This window comes from Meriones unguiculatus, chromosome 15 (genome assembly GCF_030254825.1).
Source record: "Meriones unguiculatus strain TT.TT164.6M chromosome 15, Bangor_MerUng_6.1, whole genome shotgun sequence".
NCBI classification, from domain to species: domain Eukaryota; kingdom Metazoa; phylum Chordata; class Mammalia; order Rodentia; family Muridae; genus Meriones; species Meriones unguiculatus.
The window spans coordinates 17,756,628-17,772,771 of NC_083362.1; the positions used below are offsets into that span (position 1 = coordinate 17,756,628).

A 16,144-nucleotide genomic window follows, 5' to 3' on the forward strand; every position below is an offset into this window, starting at 1 on the left:
CAAACATGTGACAAAGAATCATAATGGGGTGGGGTGGGGGAGAAAAAAAAAGTCAGGGTAAGATGGAGAGTAAAAGAGGGAATGGTTTTAGACACATTGGTGACATAAGTACTATTACTAAAGACACACCAGATTAAATACAGTTGGGTTTAATGTTACAAATTGGCAAGCAGAACATCAGGAGATACTACAGTAAGATAGCACTGAAAAGACACTACAGGATACAGGAAGCAACTGAGGGCTAAAGAGTTGTTTTGAGTCAGAAGACATCAGAAAGCAGAAAAGCATCTATGAATGGATGCTTCGTCATGTGTTACCTAGAAGACAGAGGAGAGCAGAGCTGTGACTGTTAATGGTCAGAAAACAGTAGTCACTTATTTAATAGCTTTGTGGTTTAGAAAACCAGAATCTTAGAGTTTGTTATACCTGTCACCATAAAGGCCAATGAGCAGAGTTAGGAATTAAATATTTAAATTGCACTTTGTTCAGAGCCAGCGATCTGAGAGGGCAGCAGACAAATCCCTTAAAGAACTGCTTCTTGCATCTCTTCTCCAGCCAGCAGACTGCACAGGGAGCCGTGCAATGGGATGGGTGCAAAGTCATTCATTTAGGACTCTTGCTTTGTCCCTCTTGTCAGCCAGATTTACGAGCCTTGTGATGTCAATGTCTCTCGTTATCACCCCTTATGTTCTTCTCTCACTTTATGGACATCTGGCTTCAAGCACTTCTTGAAATGCTCAATCTTTTGTGTGCTGGCTATCAACATTGTACTTCTCTATCAGCATCTGGGCTGGCAGCAGGAATGAACTCAGAACAAACCATTAGCAGTGCCTAAAAAGCTATTAATAGCATGCATTTGCAGATTCCTTTCTGCAATGAGGTACAGATGTGCTCTTATAATACTGAAGGTAAGTGTCTCTACCCACCTGTCTGCCCACTGTTAGGTGTGAAGGGTGTTCTTGTGTGTGACGTATTCAGAACTGACTGTGGAGGGTTGTTATTTCCACCTTCTCTACTATGGTCACAGTGGTCAGACATACATTGGTGTTTGGGGGTTGTTTATGCTCCCGAGAACGTGTGACTTAGCTGGCATGCAAAGCCAGCTGCTGCCAGAACCACCAACAGTGAGCTGCACACACCAGTCCAGTCTGACTATGCAGGACCATGGGTTTTAGTAATCTTTAATGTTCAGCTGCCAAAACTGTCTCTGTAAATGTGTGACTCTTGCTCGTAGTTTTCTTTCCTGAAAAGTTATCAGTATAATGATTTAGGGTAATGAGTTCCGTTTCAGTGACTATTGCTGGGGTTGATTTGGAGCTACTATGTATTCAAATGTTAATTGCTTACTCTATAAGATCCTTAAGAGCAAATTTTCACACATCCAAAATGGCGTGGTATAAACCTTGACTAGTTGCATGGGCTTTGGGGGCTAGAGAGGGCCACTGAGGAGAGAAGGAAGGAGCAGAAAGGAGCAGGTCACCACGGGTTAGTGTGAGCCAAAAGCACGTGGGAGGAGCTTGCTCTGAGGTTTGGCATGATGCAGAGAAGCAGCCAAAATAGAAACATGGGCAAGTATTTATGGGAGTTTTGGATGGGGAATAGAAAAGATAGCTTAGAGGGTTAATATGTGCCCAGCCCCAGATGATAAATGCTAATTATACATCTAATAAGTTTCTACATCTTTTATCTATAAAATAGTGGGTTAAGGGATAACTGCTGCCTTAATAATTTTATGTATCAATATTAAAAATTAATCATTCAACAGACGACTTCAGTTATTTCTCCATTGCTTTGATAAAAACACCATGATCAATGCAACTTTTAAGAGTTTATTTGGGCTTACAGTTTCAGAAGGATTAGAGTCCTTGGCGGCAAAGTACAGGACCTGACGCTGGGAGCACAGAGTGTGAACCGGGAATGGCGTGCAACTTTGAAACATCAAAGCCTGCCCCACAGCCCTTCCGTCATGGCTACTGCCCCACAGCCCTTCTGTCATGGCTACACCTCTTTCATCAAACAGCACCAGCTGGGTCCAAGTGTTCAAATGTCTAAGACAACTTCAGGAGGATTTATCATTAAAACCACAATGACAATAATATCAATTTAACACCCCCCCCCCATTTTAAAGAATGTTTGTAGCTCAGGCATGCCTTGAAATGTTGGCAGTTTTCCTGTCCCAGCTTTCTGAGTGCTGGGATTTCAGGTGTGAGGCTCAATACAGAGAGCTGTAGTGTAGTGAAGAGAGAGGTAAGTGATGTTAAACTCCAAGGAATTTCATTGACCCCTGCCCCAGCAAGATCTGTGAGGGTGAAGGAAGGGTGAGAGCAGATCTTCCTTAAGCATCCAACACAGATGTCACTTCTCAGGCAGTGAGTGAGCAAGTGGAGCAGGGACAAGGCGCTCACTGCTGCCTGGCTCAGGGATCGTAATAAAATCGCTACTGTAAGTCACAGAAGCCTCAGGTCTCAGCGTCACCTGCCCACCTCATCTTAAACACAGGAAGCTGGAGCTCAAGCACATATGTAGCCCTGGCGGGTCTGTACGGTGCCAGGCTCTCCATAAAGAACTTGCTAAAATCAGGAAGAAGCTCGAGGTGAGGTTCTAACTCCACAGTCTGGTTCAACACACATTTACGAGATTCATTCATATTCTAGTTTATTTTTAATTCATGAGTAGTGCTGCACTGGATGAATATTCCAACTTCCTCACTCTCCCACTGATGGACATCTGGGCTCCTTGAGGGTTCCACTATTGTAAGTACAGTTGCAATGAGCATTTCTGTGCAAGTCTCTTTGCAGACATAGGATTGTATTTTTCTCAGCTAATACAAGTTGTAGACTGATGTGTTAAAAGGGTAGATATGTTTGACATAAAACATACTTTGCACAGTTTTTAGGTTTTTTTTTCCTCAAAAAAAAAAAAAAAGTCAAGCTGAGATGGCAAAGGATCTATAAGGCCTTGACTCTGCCTTTTACCCTGTCTACTTGTTGCACTCTCTGGGCCCTAGAAGACCCTCCCCACTTACAGGCGGAGGGACAATGGCCATGTGGGGGTATCTGTAGGGAAAAGGACTCCAGGCAGCGCAGCAACAGGGATGTGAATCAATTTGACAAATCTTTATCTCTCTTTCTTGAAATTCCATTTCATTATGATCAAGACCTGGAAACAGGATTTCTGAACACTATTTCTGAACAGACCTAAAAGGACTGTTTCTGAAGAGGAGACCATGTTAGCCAAAATCTGATGGCACCCTCAACCTTCTCCTTGGCAGCTTTTAAAGACACCCACTACCTTTCTTCAGCAGGTAGCAGGGCTTCATTTGATCAACAAGAAACTGTCGGTAACAAATGCACCCTATTTCTCCCAGCCTTTGTTTCCTTCCCTGTTTACTGTGAGACACTCCTCCTAATGTCCTCTCTACTTCCGCTGCTCTGCTTTAGAATCCCTGCCATGGTTTGAAACGTTCTCTCCAACACTCAAACTAGCCAATGCAGCTACATGTGCACATTATTACGAGGTGACAGGACACTGAAGTTCGCCTCCCAGGATCGCACTGCCACCACGCCAGTGGGGTCCTGCTAAAAACGATGGGCGGTCTCCAGCGCTCTTGCCCTGCCACTTAGCCGACACTGCATGTTATACCACTTTCCAAAGCCTCCAGAACCAAGAGCCAGAAAATCTATTGTTTACAGTTTAATCAGTCTGTAGTATTGTTATAGCAGCAGAAATCGGACTACGACAACCTTTCCTACCTTCTCCCTCGTGAAAGCTAACATCTCCACACCAGCGAGCCTGTTACACAGAAGGCAATTCAAGACTGGTAAAGGATCATCTTGCAAGTTTACTTTCCCACCTTGGCCACCAGAGTCTGTGATACGGGCACAGCACTAACCTTCAGAGCCTGCACAGACTGATTTTCAAGGTGTCAACAACAGTAACCTCGAGCTTGTAGCCTGGAATGTTGGATTACTCCTCATGTTTGAGAGTAATCCAACATTACTTCCAGCGTGTACAGGTAATTTGATACTTGCTTTCACCTTGCAATCGCGCGCAAAGGCAGCGGGATGCAACAGGTTCCCAGACAAATGAGTAGAATCAGTGCTATCGCACCACTAAGGGGTCCTTACAGGACTGTCCATCACCCAAGGGCGTCGCATCTGTCACTCCCTCAGGCCTCTCTTTCCGCCTCCCTGTCAGATCAGGCGCTAGGGCTCCCAACTGGCCTCAGTTTCCGAGTCTCAGCTGAAGATGGGGGTGGGAAGAAAGGGGGAAGAGCCACGCCGCGCCTGGCCAATGGCAGCTAACTTGCACTTACACCTCCAGGCGTCATCGCGGCCGTGGAAACGGACGTCACTCAGCGGGCTCGGGAGCGTCTCCGCCCGCCTCCCGGGGGGGGGGCGTGCGCCCCGAGGCCGCCCGGCAACCCCGGAGCGGGCGGGGCGCGCGCCCCCGCGGCCTCTCCCCGGCGCGCCCCCGCGGCCGGCTCCGCCCCCTCCCGGAGCGGGCGGCGCGCTCCTGCGCCGGCGAGTCGCGTCGCGGGTGCGCGCGCGCGCCGCCGGCCGAGCCGCAGTTAAAATGGTCCGAGCGGGGCCGGCGTCGCCCCCGCCGCGGCGCTGACTGCCCCGACCGGCCGGCCCGGGCCGGCGGACTCGCTCCCTCCCTCGCGTCCCCCCCGCCCCGCCCCATCCCGCGCGCCCACCGTTCTCCCGGCTCCCCGGGGCCAAGCATGTAGCCCGCGTCGGGCACCAGGGCCGCCCGCAGCTCACGCCCGCCCCCCGCCGTCGCGTGTGCCGGGTGCGCGGCGCGGGCGACCCAGCCAGCGAGCGGCCTGCCCCGCCGCCGGAGCCCGCCCCTCGGGCCTCCCTCCCGCCCCGTCCCGGGCGCCCTCCGCGGGGCCTTCTATATGGGCCACCTCCTCTCGAAGGAGCCGCGTAACCGCCCGAGCCAGAAGAGGCCTCGCTGCTGCAGCTGGTGCCGCCGCCGGCGCCCCCTGCTCAGACTGCCCCGCCGGGCCCCGGCCAAGGCGGCCCCGCGGCCCGCGGCGCCCCGGAGCCGGGACTGCTTCTTCCGCGGGCCCTGCATGCTCTGCTTCGTCGTGCACAGCCCCGGCGCGCCCGCCCCCGCCGGCCTAGAGGAGGAGCCGCCGCTGTCGCCGCCGCCGCGGGACGGGGGCCTCGCCGCCGCCGCCGCCTCCCCGCAGCACCTGGCGCGGCGCTACGCGGCCCTGGCCGCCGAGGACTGCGCCGCCGCCGCCCGCCGCTTCCTGCTGTCCTCGGCCGCCGCCGCCGCCGCCGCCGCCGCCGCCTCGTCGCCCGCGTCCTGCTGCAAGGAGCTGGGGCTGGCCGCCGCCGCCGCCGCCGCCTGGGAGCAGCAGGGCCGGAGCCTCTTCCTGGCCGGCGTGGGGCCCGTGCGCTTCCTGGGGCCGCCGGCCGCCGTGCAGCTCTTCCGGGGGCCGCCGCCGCCGCCGCCGCCGCCGCCGCCGCAGGCCGAGCCGCCCGCGGTCCTCGAGATGGTTTGCAAGCGGAAGGGGGCCGGGGTCCCCGCCTGCACCCCCTGCAAGCAGCCCCGCTGCGGCGGCGGCGGCGGGGGCTGCGGCGGGGGCGGCGGCGGCGGCGGGGGAGGGCCCGCGGGGGGAGGGGCCTCGCCGCCGCGGCCGCCCGACGCCGGCTGCTGCCAGGCCCCGGAGCAGCCCCCCGCCGCCGCTCTGCCCGGCGCCCGCCTCTCCCGCCTCCGAGTGCGGCCCCGCCGAGGCTGCCGGGGACGACGTCCGAGCCGGGGGCACCGCCCCCTCGTCCGCCCAGCCGCAGCCTGAGTGTGGCGAAGCGGACTGTCAGGAGCCCCCCGAGAACCCCTGCGACTGTCACAGGGAGCCGCCCCCCGACATCCCAGACATCAACCAACTGCCGCCGTCCATCCTGCTTAAGGTGGGTCTGGGCGAGAGGCGCAGGGATGCTCGCTCCCCCCACCCCCCCGCCCCCCGGCCCGGGGCGCGCTCTCCCCCTCTCTCTTTCCCTCTCTCCCTCTCTCTCTGCCTCTCCCTCTCTCTCTCTCACTCTCTCACTCTTTCTCTGCCTCTCCCTCTCTCTCTCCCTCTCTCCCTCTCCCCCCCCACTCTCCCCCTGTGTGCGGAGGAGGGGGTTCCCTGACAGCCGGGGGACGCCGGAAGGGGGGCCTGAGAGGCCAGTGGGGCCTCAGCTTTCAGCCGGGTTTTGAAGTAGAAAAACTTGGAGGCTGCTGAATGCCTTGTAGCGTAGCTTAGGTCTGTGATCTACAAGTCTGGGTTTATGTATGCTTTAGAAAACCTCCCTCTTCACCCCCTTTCCCCCCGATTTTGGAACTGCTGAGTTTCTGTGGAATATACACACGTTCTTGAGCAATTTGTAGGACTGGTGTTTGAAAGTTTTCAGGTTTGATAGCTGATAGTGGCACCGTGTGTCCGAGCTTTATCTCTACAAACCCCCTGGATTTCTCCAGTTGATGCTGTGAGATAAGTCCTGGTCGTACGGACTGTCTGCAAAAAGAAGCTGACGTTTCACTTTCGGTCTTTTGGGACCGATGACTTTCGTTGGCCAGCCTGGAGGAGTTTTTTTTTTTTTTTTCTTGTGGAGTTAACAGTCTAGATTGGCTTCAGAGTGGTTGATTTGTTCAAGGTCACAGCCATAAACTAAAGGGCAAAATTGGGTCTTGAACTAGTGTTTTTGCTAGCTTGACTTGAAACAACAAAACAAGCCCAAGCACCCTGTCGTTTATGCTGTTTGCCCTTCCTGCATCTTTACCTTTATATACAAGCATGGATTACCACAAGTCAGAAGTCTTTTTTTTCCCCCCTTAAGGGTTGGGTGAATCAACAGTTGAAGTCCCTGGTGAGAACCTTGTCACTTTAAATTACCAAGTAAAATCTCTGCTTTTGTCAGTGCTAAGGACAAACTTTGTGATAGAATTTGTATTAAGTTATTAACTTCTTTTCCCCCTCATTTTCTGTCTTTGTTAGCACAGCTCCTTCTGGAGATTTGAACTTGGGTTTTCAGTGTGGATGATATTTAAATAAGGCTAGCTAGAAATAACCTTCGGGAGAATTTGGCTACTTTTATTGTTACTGAGGTAACCGCCATGCACCGCAATTGTTCCTGTCACATCACTGCTCCTTATTTGATTAGACTTCTTACACTTATGCTTCTGTGTTGGGCTCTGTTTCGCTGTGACGTTGATGTTCTTGTACAGGAGAAGAGTGGGCAAGTTTTCCATTTCCTTGTGTCAAACTGTAATGATTTAATTATTATTCAGGTATATTTTTTGGAGGAGTAATTACTGTGTGTGTTCATGGGATGCATTTTAGTGTAGAGGGAACTTTCTCAAGTGTTTTAAATCTCTGGATGACATGGATAAATATAATATCAAACTTTTGGTACACAAGTTTCATTGCTGTCTTCTTACTTGATAAGTCAGAGTGAAGAAACAAACTGAGTCAAAATCGGTACTTCATTCTCTTTACCTAAGCCCTTATATCATGAAGAAAAGGACATTTATTATCATCTTTGGTTTATTGTAACAGGGTCTCACTGTGTAGCTCAGACTGGCCTCCAAACTCTTGCTCTTCTTGCTTCAGCATCTTGAATGCTGGAATTACAGGTTAATGCTAGTTAACATTTTAAATTTTAAATGAGAAGGGACATTATGTCACAATAAAGGAAACCCTTAAAGGTTTTGTTTTATTTTTTTGGCTAAGAATTGTTGAGAACTTGGTCCAGGAGACTTTTAGGACTTGCTGTTGTGTTGGAGTGTTTGGGCATGCTGTATAGATTCCTATTTCTGCTAAAAGCTTGTCAGGTTCTACTGGTTTCCATATAAAGTGAGTTGGCGAGGATGAATTGGAGTAATTTTCAGTGTCTGCCAACCCAAGTAGAACTTCTGAAACAGTGGCTTTGTGAACTCACCTGTCTTGCTCATTGCTCTGGGCCCTCCCCTCAGTACACTGCAGTGGTTCCAAATTAATTCCTGAGTGAGTGAGTGAGTGAGTGAGAGTCTGGGGGTGTACACTGTGCTAAGAGAAGGTTCTGTTCAACATGAGGTCTAAGTCAGGTAAGAGGGTTAGGATGATGAAAGTGTTGTGACTCTGGGAAGGACGTTGGGTGTTTGGCTTGGGGATGAAACTTAGGAGGCTCTGACCTCCCTCCCCCCTCCATTACTAGAAAGGTTGTTGTATAGAGAGGCACAGGTTCATCACCCACATTGGAAATATTCCTAGTGTAACCTCCCAGATAATGGGCTAGTGGCTCTGTTGTTGCTGCTGCTTCTTCTCTTCCTATTCCTCCTCCTTTGTAAATTGTTAAAAAGAAGTGGAGGTTAGGTGAAAAGTTTCGGAAGGAAATACTATTTAAAAGAAGTTTCGGGAGAAGAAAGCCACCATACTTACCATTTTCTTTCAAGTAGTATAGAGACCCTGTGGTGCTTTCAGGGTGATCTTGCCTCTGTATAAATGAGGCTGATCCCCTTTATTTAGTGTAGTGCCGCATGCTCTCTCCTTCAAGTGCTCCCATACTGCCAACAAAGACTTTGCTTCAGCCCTATCCTGCTGTTTGATCTCCAAAGGTGGAATAAACACTCTTAACAATTGAAATTATTTTTCCTAGATCTGCACCACCTAATGTTAGCCACTAACTACATGTATTTACATTTACAATGGTTTAACAGAACTTAAACTTCAGTTTTTCAGTTATAAGGGCCAGATTGCAGAAATCCATCGTCACGTGTCCCCAGTGCCTACTTTACTAGGCTGTGTTGTACAGGACAGAAAGAGCTGTGCACCCTTAGTCCCTCACCCATGCCCATGGCATTGAAGTGTCCATGTGGTTTGGAAGTGTTTTTTCTCTGTAGCATGTAACTTCCTTCATTAAAAAATACTGCTTAGTGTCCCACAGTAGTTATCACATGGCCTTCTGTTAAGAGCTATTTCCAGTTTAATTTTTGCTACTGGATCAGTTTATAAAGATGTTATACACATGTGGTAATAATTTCAAGGATAGGTATCAAGGAAGTGGAACTTTGGTTTGAAGAGTGTATGCTTGCCAGTTTAGAAGCCGTTGGTAACAATTAGTACTTTTCTAGAAATGGACCCACTTCTTTCTTGAAATAGTAAGCATTACTAGAAATTGTAATTATGTAACTTTAGAACAGAAAGTAATTGTTGAGACCCTTTAGTCACTTTCACCCCTTAATACATACAGAAATAGAGAAGAAATGTTTCACTCTGCGACATTTTAGTGAATGGCAGACCCTGAGCTGGATCCCAGTTGTGTTTTCAGCTGTAGACATCTTTTCAATATACTGTTAGGAGGACTTGAATACTCTCTCAGGGAGTTTATGAAAGGTATTTCTGAATGGGGGAGATTGTTTGCTTACTCCAGACATCTTGTAAACCATTGAAACGGAGGGTGATTTATAACTGGTGTGGGCCTATAGTGGGGTCTTTATAAGAAATTTGAGAAGCAGAGAATGGCTCTTCAAAGCTCAGCTCTGGGAATAGCATTTTTCTTAAGTACTTAAACCAGTTATGTTAGGTCTTTGGTTACTGGATTGTTTTGAATCAAATAAACAAATAATACTTTTTGTTGCCTTTCCAACTTCAAGCAATTCTACATACTGAAATTACAACTAGATTTTTGTATGATGCAACCGTTGTGCAACAATTTTCCTTGCATGTTTTCTGTTTGCGTGAATGGCTACCTTTCAATACAAGAGATGTGTGCTTTATGTTTAGATTGTTATCTTGCTCAGTTAGCAAACCCATTTCTTTCCAAAATGTAGTAAGTGGGTGAGCTTACCTACAGTCCTTTCGCTACTGCCATGCCAGTAGATAGGAAACCTGTAGTTTGGAAGATTTATTACAAATGGCTGCTCTAGTGAAAAAGGCAGCTTCACGAGAGAAATTAGTTGTGGTGGAAAGTCTGGCAGGTTTTAGGAAGGCAGGTTTGCCACATTTCCTTTCTGAAATAGCTAAGTGGTCTTATGTTAATTAGCCTGCCAAAAAGAGAGGTTTATTTACACAAACATTCTGTCAATTGTGCTCTGTAGTGAAAGCTTGCAGAGTGATCACCTTGAGTCTTTGTTGAACTTTTGAGCTTCAGGTTGTGTAAAAGATGGGAGAGCAAGTGATTAAGAAACACTTCAGATTAGCATAATAGATTCTAAGGCAGTTACTTAACCTTCCCAGGTAGCCTCCTTTTTTTTTTTTGTATCACCTACCTATTAAATTCTTTTTCACATTGATAAGCAAAACTAACCTGTGCTGTGTGGATCAAAAGTGCCATTTACTTTTATGAGAAAACTGGAGAAGTACTGGTCAGACTTGTTTCAGCTAGGTGGTGCTTGGTGCATGAGCATTCAGAGAAAAAATTAGTCCTTAGAGTCAGGGCCACTGAGATGGCTCAGCAGGTAAAGGTACCTAACATTGAGCCCAATGGCCTGACTTCCGTTTTGGGGACCAACATGATAGAAAGAGAAGGAACTTCTCTAAGTTGTCCTCTGACCTCCACACATCTGTCTGTCTGTCTGTCTCTTTTTCTCACACACACTCACATATATACACACAAACACTTCTGCGCATGTACACAGTTGTGTGTTTGTGTTCAAACATTTGTGCACATACACGCATACTTTGTGCATGTGCACACACACAACACACACATACATATAAATGAAATGTGAAAACAAAACCTCCAGCTCTTTAAATGACTTAGTTTCCTTAAATCTTTTTCTTCTCATCTATAAAATGAAGAGGATGAGCATAAAAACATCCACCTAACTTAGAGCGTGAGAGGAACTATGGTTGCATGACAAGTCAGTGAACCCTTGTTAAAGAAGATCAAAGCTATCCCGACTATTTGGCATCTAGAATTACATAAAAGACAAGTATTGGGATGAATTTAGTCTTCGGAAACTGGATAGTAGAGTTCTGTGGTGCCTAGGCTGGCGGGCCTGGCTTGCTTAGCGCGGTTTGGATGATAAGTAGAAGCCATCTGCCAATCAGAGCACAGAGCCTGGTAGTGGGAAATAAAGAGAAACACGTAGTGCTGGCCTGCAGGTGTAGTGCCACTTGGAGGAGTGGGAAGGAATCCAGTGATGGAGTTAAGTAGACCATGGAAGTGAGAGAAGAACACAAGGAGAATCTTTCCACATATCCTGGTTTATTGTAAAAGTATGTATGTGTGAGGGCTGGCAAAAAGGAATGGTCAAGGTAGATTGAGGAATTCCATAAGCTAATTGTCCCAGTAATTCTAGCACCTGGGAACAGAAGCCAGAGGATCACAGATTGGAGGCTAACACAGTTAAGACCCCATCTCAAATATAGAACAAAAGACAGCGCTGGCTAAGCCTTGAAGGGCCCTTTCTAGTGCACATTCAGATTGAGGAGCAGGCTGGTGAGTTTTGAAGAAATTTTCCAAGACACTGAAACAGCTATGCAGAAAACAGCAATTTCTCAGAAAGCAAAGCTAAGGACACAAGGATACTAATGACACAAACGCTTTCACTGTAGTGAACAAAGATTCCAGAAGGAACAGTCAAGTTAAAAATAAAAAGACCCAGAAAAGTCTGATTCTGTAATTGTTACCCTGTTACCTGAAATATCTAGTTTCAAACAATTTTGAGATCTGTAAAGAGTATAAAGAATGTGAGTCATAGTGAGAAAGAAAGCAGTTACAAGAAACTGACTCGAAGTGTCTCCAAATAGACTTTGCAAAGAATTAAAAATGATTTTCGTAAACAACGAATAAAATAAAATGATGTAAATAAAAGAATGAAAAGAAATGTTCAAATAACTAGAGGGGAATATTGGCACATTGACTCATTTTTAATAATGGAAGAAAATTTTAATAATCAAAGAGAAGTTTTCAAGCCTTACTTTTTTGGATGCCGCTATAAATAGAAATTGTTTAATTTTATCTTTGGATACTTACTATTTATCTTTAGAATACACTCTTAAAAGAGTTTGTTTCTTATCCAAAAATTTATTTTTGTTTACCTTTTCTATGATTTATTATATGTAACATCGTGTGATCTGTGATTAGAGAACTTTTTAAGCATGCATTTTTATTTATTTGTGTGTGTGTGCGCACACGGTTGTCAAAGGGAGTTGGCTCCTCTGAAGCTGGAAACTGAGCCCTGGTCTTCTGGAGGAGCAGCAGGTGCTCATGTCTGTGTCCAGCCCCTGAACGGTTAGTCCCCTTCCAGAAGAGATGGCTTTACCTCTTTTCCTTGCCTCTTTTGGCATGGCTGGAAGCTCCAGGGGGGTGTCATATAGCAGTGATAACGTGCATCCTTGTCTTGCTCCTAATCTCAGGAAGAAATCTACTGCCTCAAGTCCACATCATTTTGTAGGTGTGGTGGAGTGGTGGAGAGGTCAGTTTTCAAGTTGAGAGGACGTTCTTTTATTTCTATATTGTAGAATGTCTTTATCAGGAAATGGTGTTATTTGGGTAAATGTCCTTTCTTGCATCAGTTAGGACCGCCGTTTTTAAACTTTGAGCTCATTGGTCTGTTGTGTTACATGGGTTTTTTATTTATTTTTCAATGTTGGCCCATTCTTATTTTCTTTGAATAAATCGCATTTGTCCATGGTTCATCTGATCTTTTTAGTATGTTGTTGGATTTACTTTTTGTCTATTTATTTTATGTGTATGGTGTTTTTTTCTGCATGCTTGTATACACAACATGCATGCTGGAGCTCTCTGAGGCCCTGGCAATGGCCAGTGTAAACATGGTTGTGAGCTGCCATGTAGGTGTTGGGAATTGAACCTGGGTTTGTTGGAAGAGCACCAGCTCTTGACTGTTGAACCACCTTCCCAGTCCCCTAGTTGTTTAAATTAATAAAGAAAATTTTTCACCTACATTCATGATGGACTTTAGTCTATACAATTTTTTATGAGTTTTTTGTTTGTTTGTTTGTTTGTTTGATTGTTTTTGGTTTGGCTTTGATATCATAATGCTGGCCTATAGAAGGAGTGAGAAAGTGTTCTGTTATTCTAAAATTAACAGAAGAAAGATGGATGTGTGTTAATTCACTTTTCGACCTAGCATCTCTGAAGTCTGCAGTTATTTTATCTGTAATGTCCTGTGTTACTAATTGGCAACAGGTGTCACAGAACCTTCAAAGCAAGCAGTAGGCTCTAAATGGTTAAATTTTTATTTCTGGCTACTTTGAAGGCAGTCTTATTTGTAACAATCTTGACTTTCTTCTGGGAGAATTTTGAGCTGAGTCTCAGTGAAGAAGAGATAGTGCTTTGTCTGTACCTCTGTCCTGCTCTCGTCTGTCCGTATGTATGATGAAGTTTTCATTTTTTGTTGTATAATTGAGTCACAGAATTTCATTCTGTTTCTGTAATTTGTACTTGTTAGTAATATCCTCTGTTTGATGAGACACTTCTGTTTGGCTTTGTTAATGTAAGTTCTTTATTTTCTGCTCTGGCTGGGCTGAGACTTGAACCCTGGGCTTCATATGTGCTAGGCTGGAGTTCTGCCACTGAGGCCCATCCCAAGCTCTCCTTTGCTGCTCTGGCCATGGTTTTCTCCAGCTCTTGGATGTGCACTAGCTGTTGACTTATTGTCTAGGAAGTCAGGTATCTGGGCTTCTTTGTGTGCAGTTTCTAATGACTTTTCCTTGTTAGTGGGCCTCCTTGCTCTGTCTCTCATTTATACATATGCCTTTTTATTGTATAGCATATATTTGATTGTGTGTTACATTTCCTGGGCAGTGTGAGTATTCTCGTGTGGTAGTTCCAGGAATTATATTTTCTATAGGATATATTGTTGTTGAGTGTAGCCCAAGGCCTCTGCTTACGTGAATCACTCAGTAGTCATCTGACAAAGATGGCTTTAATGCCGAAATGTGGCTACCCTTTTTTTTTCTTGGTTAATGTAAACCACTTATTAGTTTGTAGAATTTTAATATAATTGACAGTTTTGTCAGTTTTTGTGAGGGAATAGACTGTGGATTGAACTTTTCTGTCATTTTTGCTAACAGTCTTGTGCTTCTGAATAACCATTCATCAGGAAAGATATCACGGAATATTGGAAGTATTGGAATTGAAGGGAGTGAAACCCAATATCTTCCTTTGTCTGTACCTCTGTCCTGCTGTCATTTGTCTGTATGTATGATGAAATTTTCATTTTTTGTTGTTATTCAATTGTGTCACAGAATTTCATTCTGTTTCTGTAATTTGTACTTGTTAGTAATCCTCTGTTTGATGGGACAGCTGAACAGATGAGAAGGAATTCATAGCTGTCAGTGCATGTGTGTTAAACAGTGGGTTTCATGAACCGAGCTTGGGGCAAGGCAAATCTGCTAGGTTTTATAAAGTTTTATTGACACACAGCCTTGCAAAAAATGTGTGTACAAGGCTATCTGTGCCAATAAAACTTACTTTTCTTTTGTGGTTTGGAAGATGGAATTTCTGCCAGAGATGTAGGTCTGGGCTGCTGTGTAGTTTTGTGTGACTGGGATTGAGTTCATGATGAATTTTGTTTTAAACGATAACTCCACAGGACTCAAAAACTCTTTGGGCCACAGAGTTCTTCTCTCTGGTCCTTTGGTGAGAATCATGCTTCTTTTGGAGTTTCAACACTGCGTAGCTGTTGCGTTGCAGCCCTGCCACGCAGGCAGCATTAGGCTCTGAGCAGTAGGGATAAAAGAGGAGAGCAAGCAGAAAAGCTACCACTCTCCTGGCAGAGCCACATTTTCTGGTTCTCTGGCCATAGGGATGGTGGCCTTGGCAGTGTTTGTTGTGCTTGCTGTGCGGGGCTGCACAGGCGCCACTTTCATTTCCAAGCAGGGGAATAAAAAGGTTCAGGCAGGGACCGACAAAAACAAGCAAAAGAGTCATTCCACTTTCTGGTCATTCTTCATATTTTTGCTTCCCTCTTCATCCTACCCATATTTTGTAATTTGTAGAGTCTTGAGGCAGTTGCTCCCACTATGCTGTCAAGAGCTTTTGCCAACAATCTCATGCTTTTCAATAACAACCCATCAAGGAAGACATCACAGGAATAGTGAAAATATTACCAATTGAAGGAAATGAAACCCAATACAGAAACATGATATACAGCTGAAGCAGAGAGAAGGAATTCAGTTTTTTCAGTAGGTTTTACTTGTGAGCAGGAGCATGTGAAGGACTTACACCATCATTATTGGTGTGGGAGCAGCATTCATTGGGTGTTTCTTCTGTGTTTACACTACACCCTTTGGGGAACACGCAATGCCCATGATTTCCTCAGGCTCAAGGTTTAAATGTAATAGTCTAGATTGGAGACCTACAACTCTTGGTTGTATAGAGTTATTATAAGACAGAGCTATGACAGTAATGATGTTATACTTCTTAATCTGCTTCAGACAACATTGTAGAAACTGTACCTGTGCTTTTTAAATCTTGTGATCACCTATTAGATAAATGTTATATTATTCCCATTTTAAGAATAAGGAAATTGGGGTGTGAAGAGGTTACACAATTTGGTAAAGCTGTCATTCAAACTTAAAGATAAGATTATTGTGTTAAAACTCTGTTTTCCCTAAAACTTTTAATTACTTCTATGAAACTTTTTGTTTATGAGACAAAGTGGAAAATAGCAAAACAAACCCATTAGACATTGTTCACCAAACTTCAGCAATATACTGCTTTTCTTGTTTTAACCTTTCAACATTTTTTTAAAATTTCGATGAAGACTAATAAAGCATATTTTAGGTAAAATTTCTCATAAACAGAGTAAATATAATGATAATACAAGTATCAATATAATCATAATATAAAAAACAAAAAATTAATTTCTTTTCTATTATCTAACATCTGTTTGGTGTCCAGTTTTGTCTGATTGTCTCAGAAGTGTTTCTCATGGTTGGTTTGGCTCAGTGTCTCCATTTTCCTACCTGTTGTTATTTGTTGATGTGTCTCCACATCTTCAGAGATTTGCCTGGATCCTGACCCTGTCTCCAGCACTTCTTTCATGATAGAACTTTAAGTTCTTTCAAAGTAGGTTTTCACTCTTGAGTAGTGTGATTACTGTGGCAGTGTTTGGGATGTATAGTGTGAATTGATGTGGGCTGATTGTAGATTTACAGGAAGAGTGCGGAGATAGTGCAGAGGCTCCCTCTGCCCTG

The 16,144-nt window shown here is 45.5% G+C and overlaps 1 protein-coding gene across 1 annotated transcript in view; it reads left to right on the forward strand.

The window, feature by feature from the left end:
• The first annotated feature begins 4,629 nt into the window (after window positions 1-4,629).
• Fbxl17 (F-box and leucine rich repeat protein 17) overlaps window positions 4,630-16,144 on the forward strand; it is a 449,288-nt gene continuing 437,773 nt past the window's right edge. Inside the window, 2 exon segments of the mRNA XM_060368269.1 lie at window positions 4,630-5,689; window positions 5,691-5,924. Of these exon segments, the coding sequence (XP_060224252.1) occupies window positions 4,904-5,689; window positions 5,691-5,924 (1,020 nt within the window). The 5' untranslated portion in view covers window positions 4,630-4,903.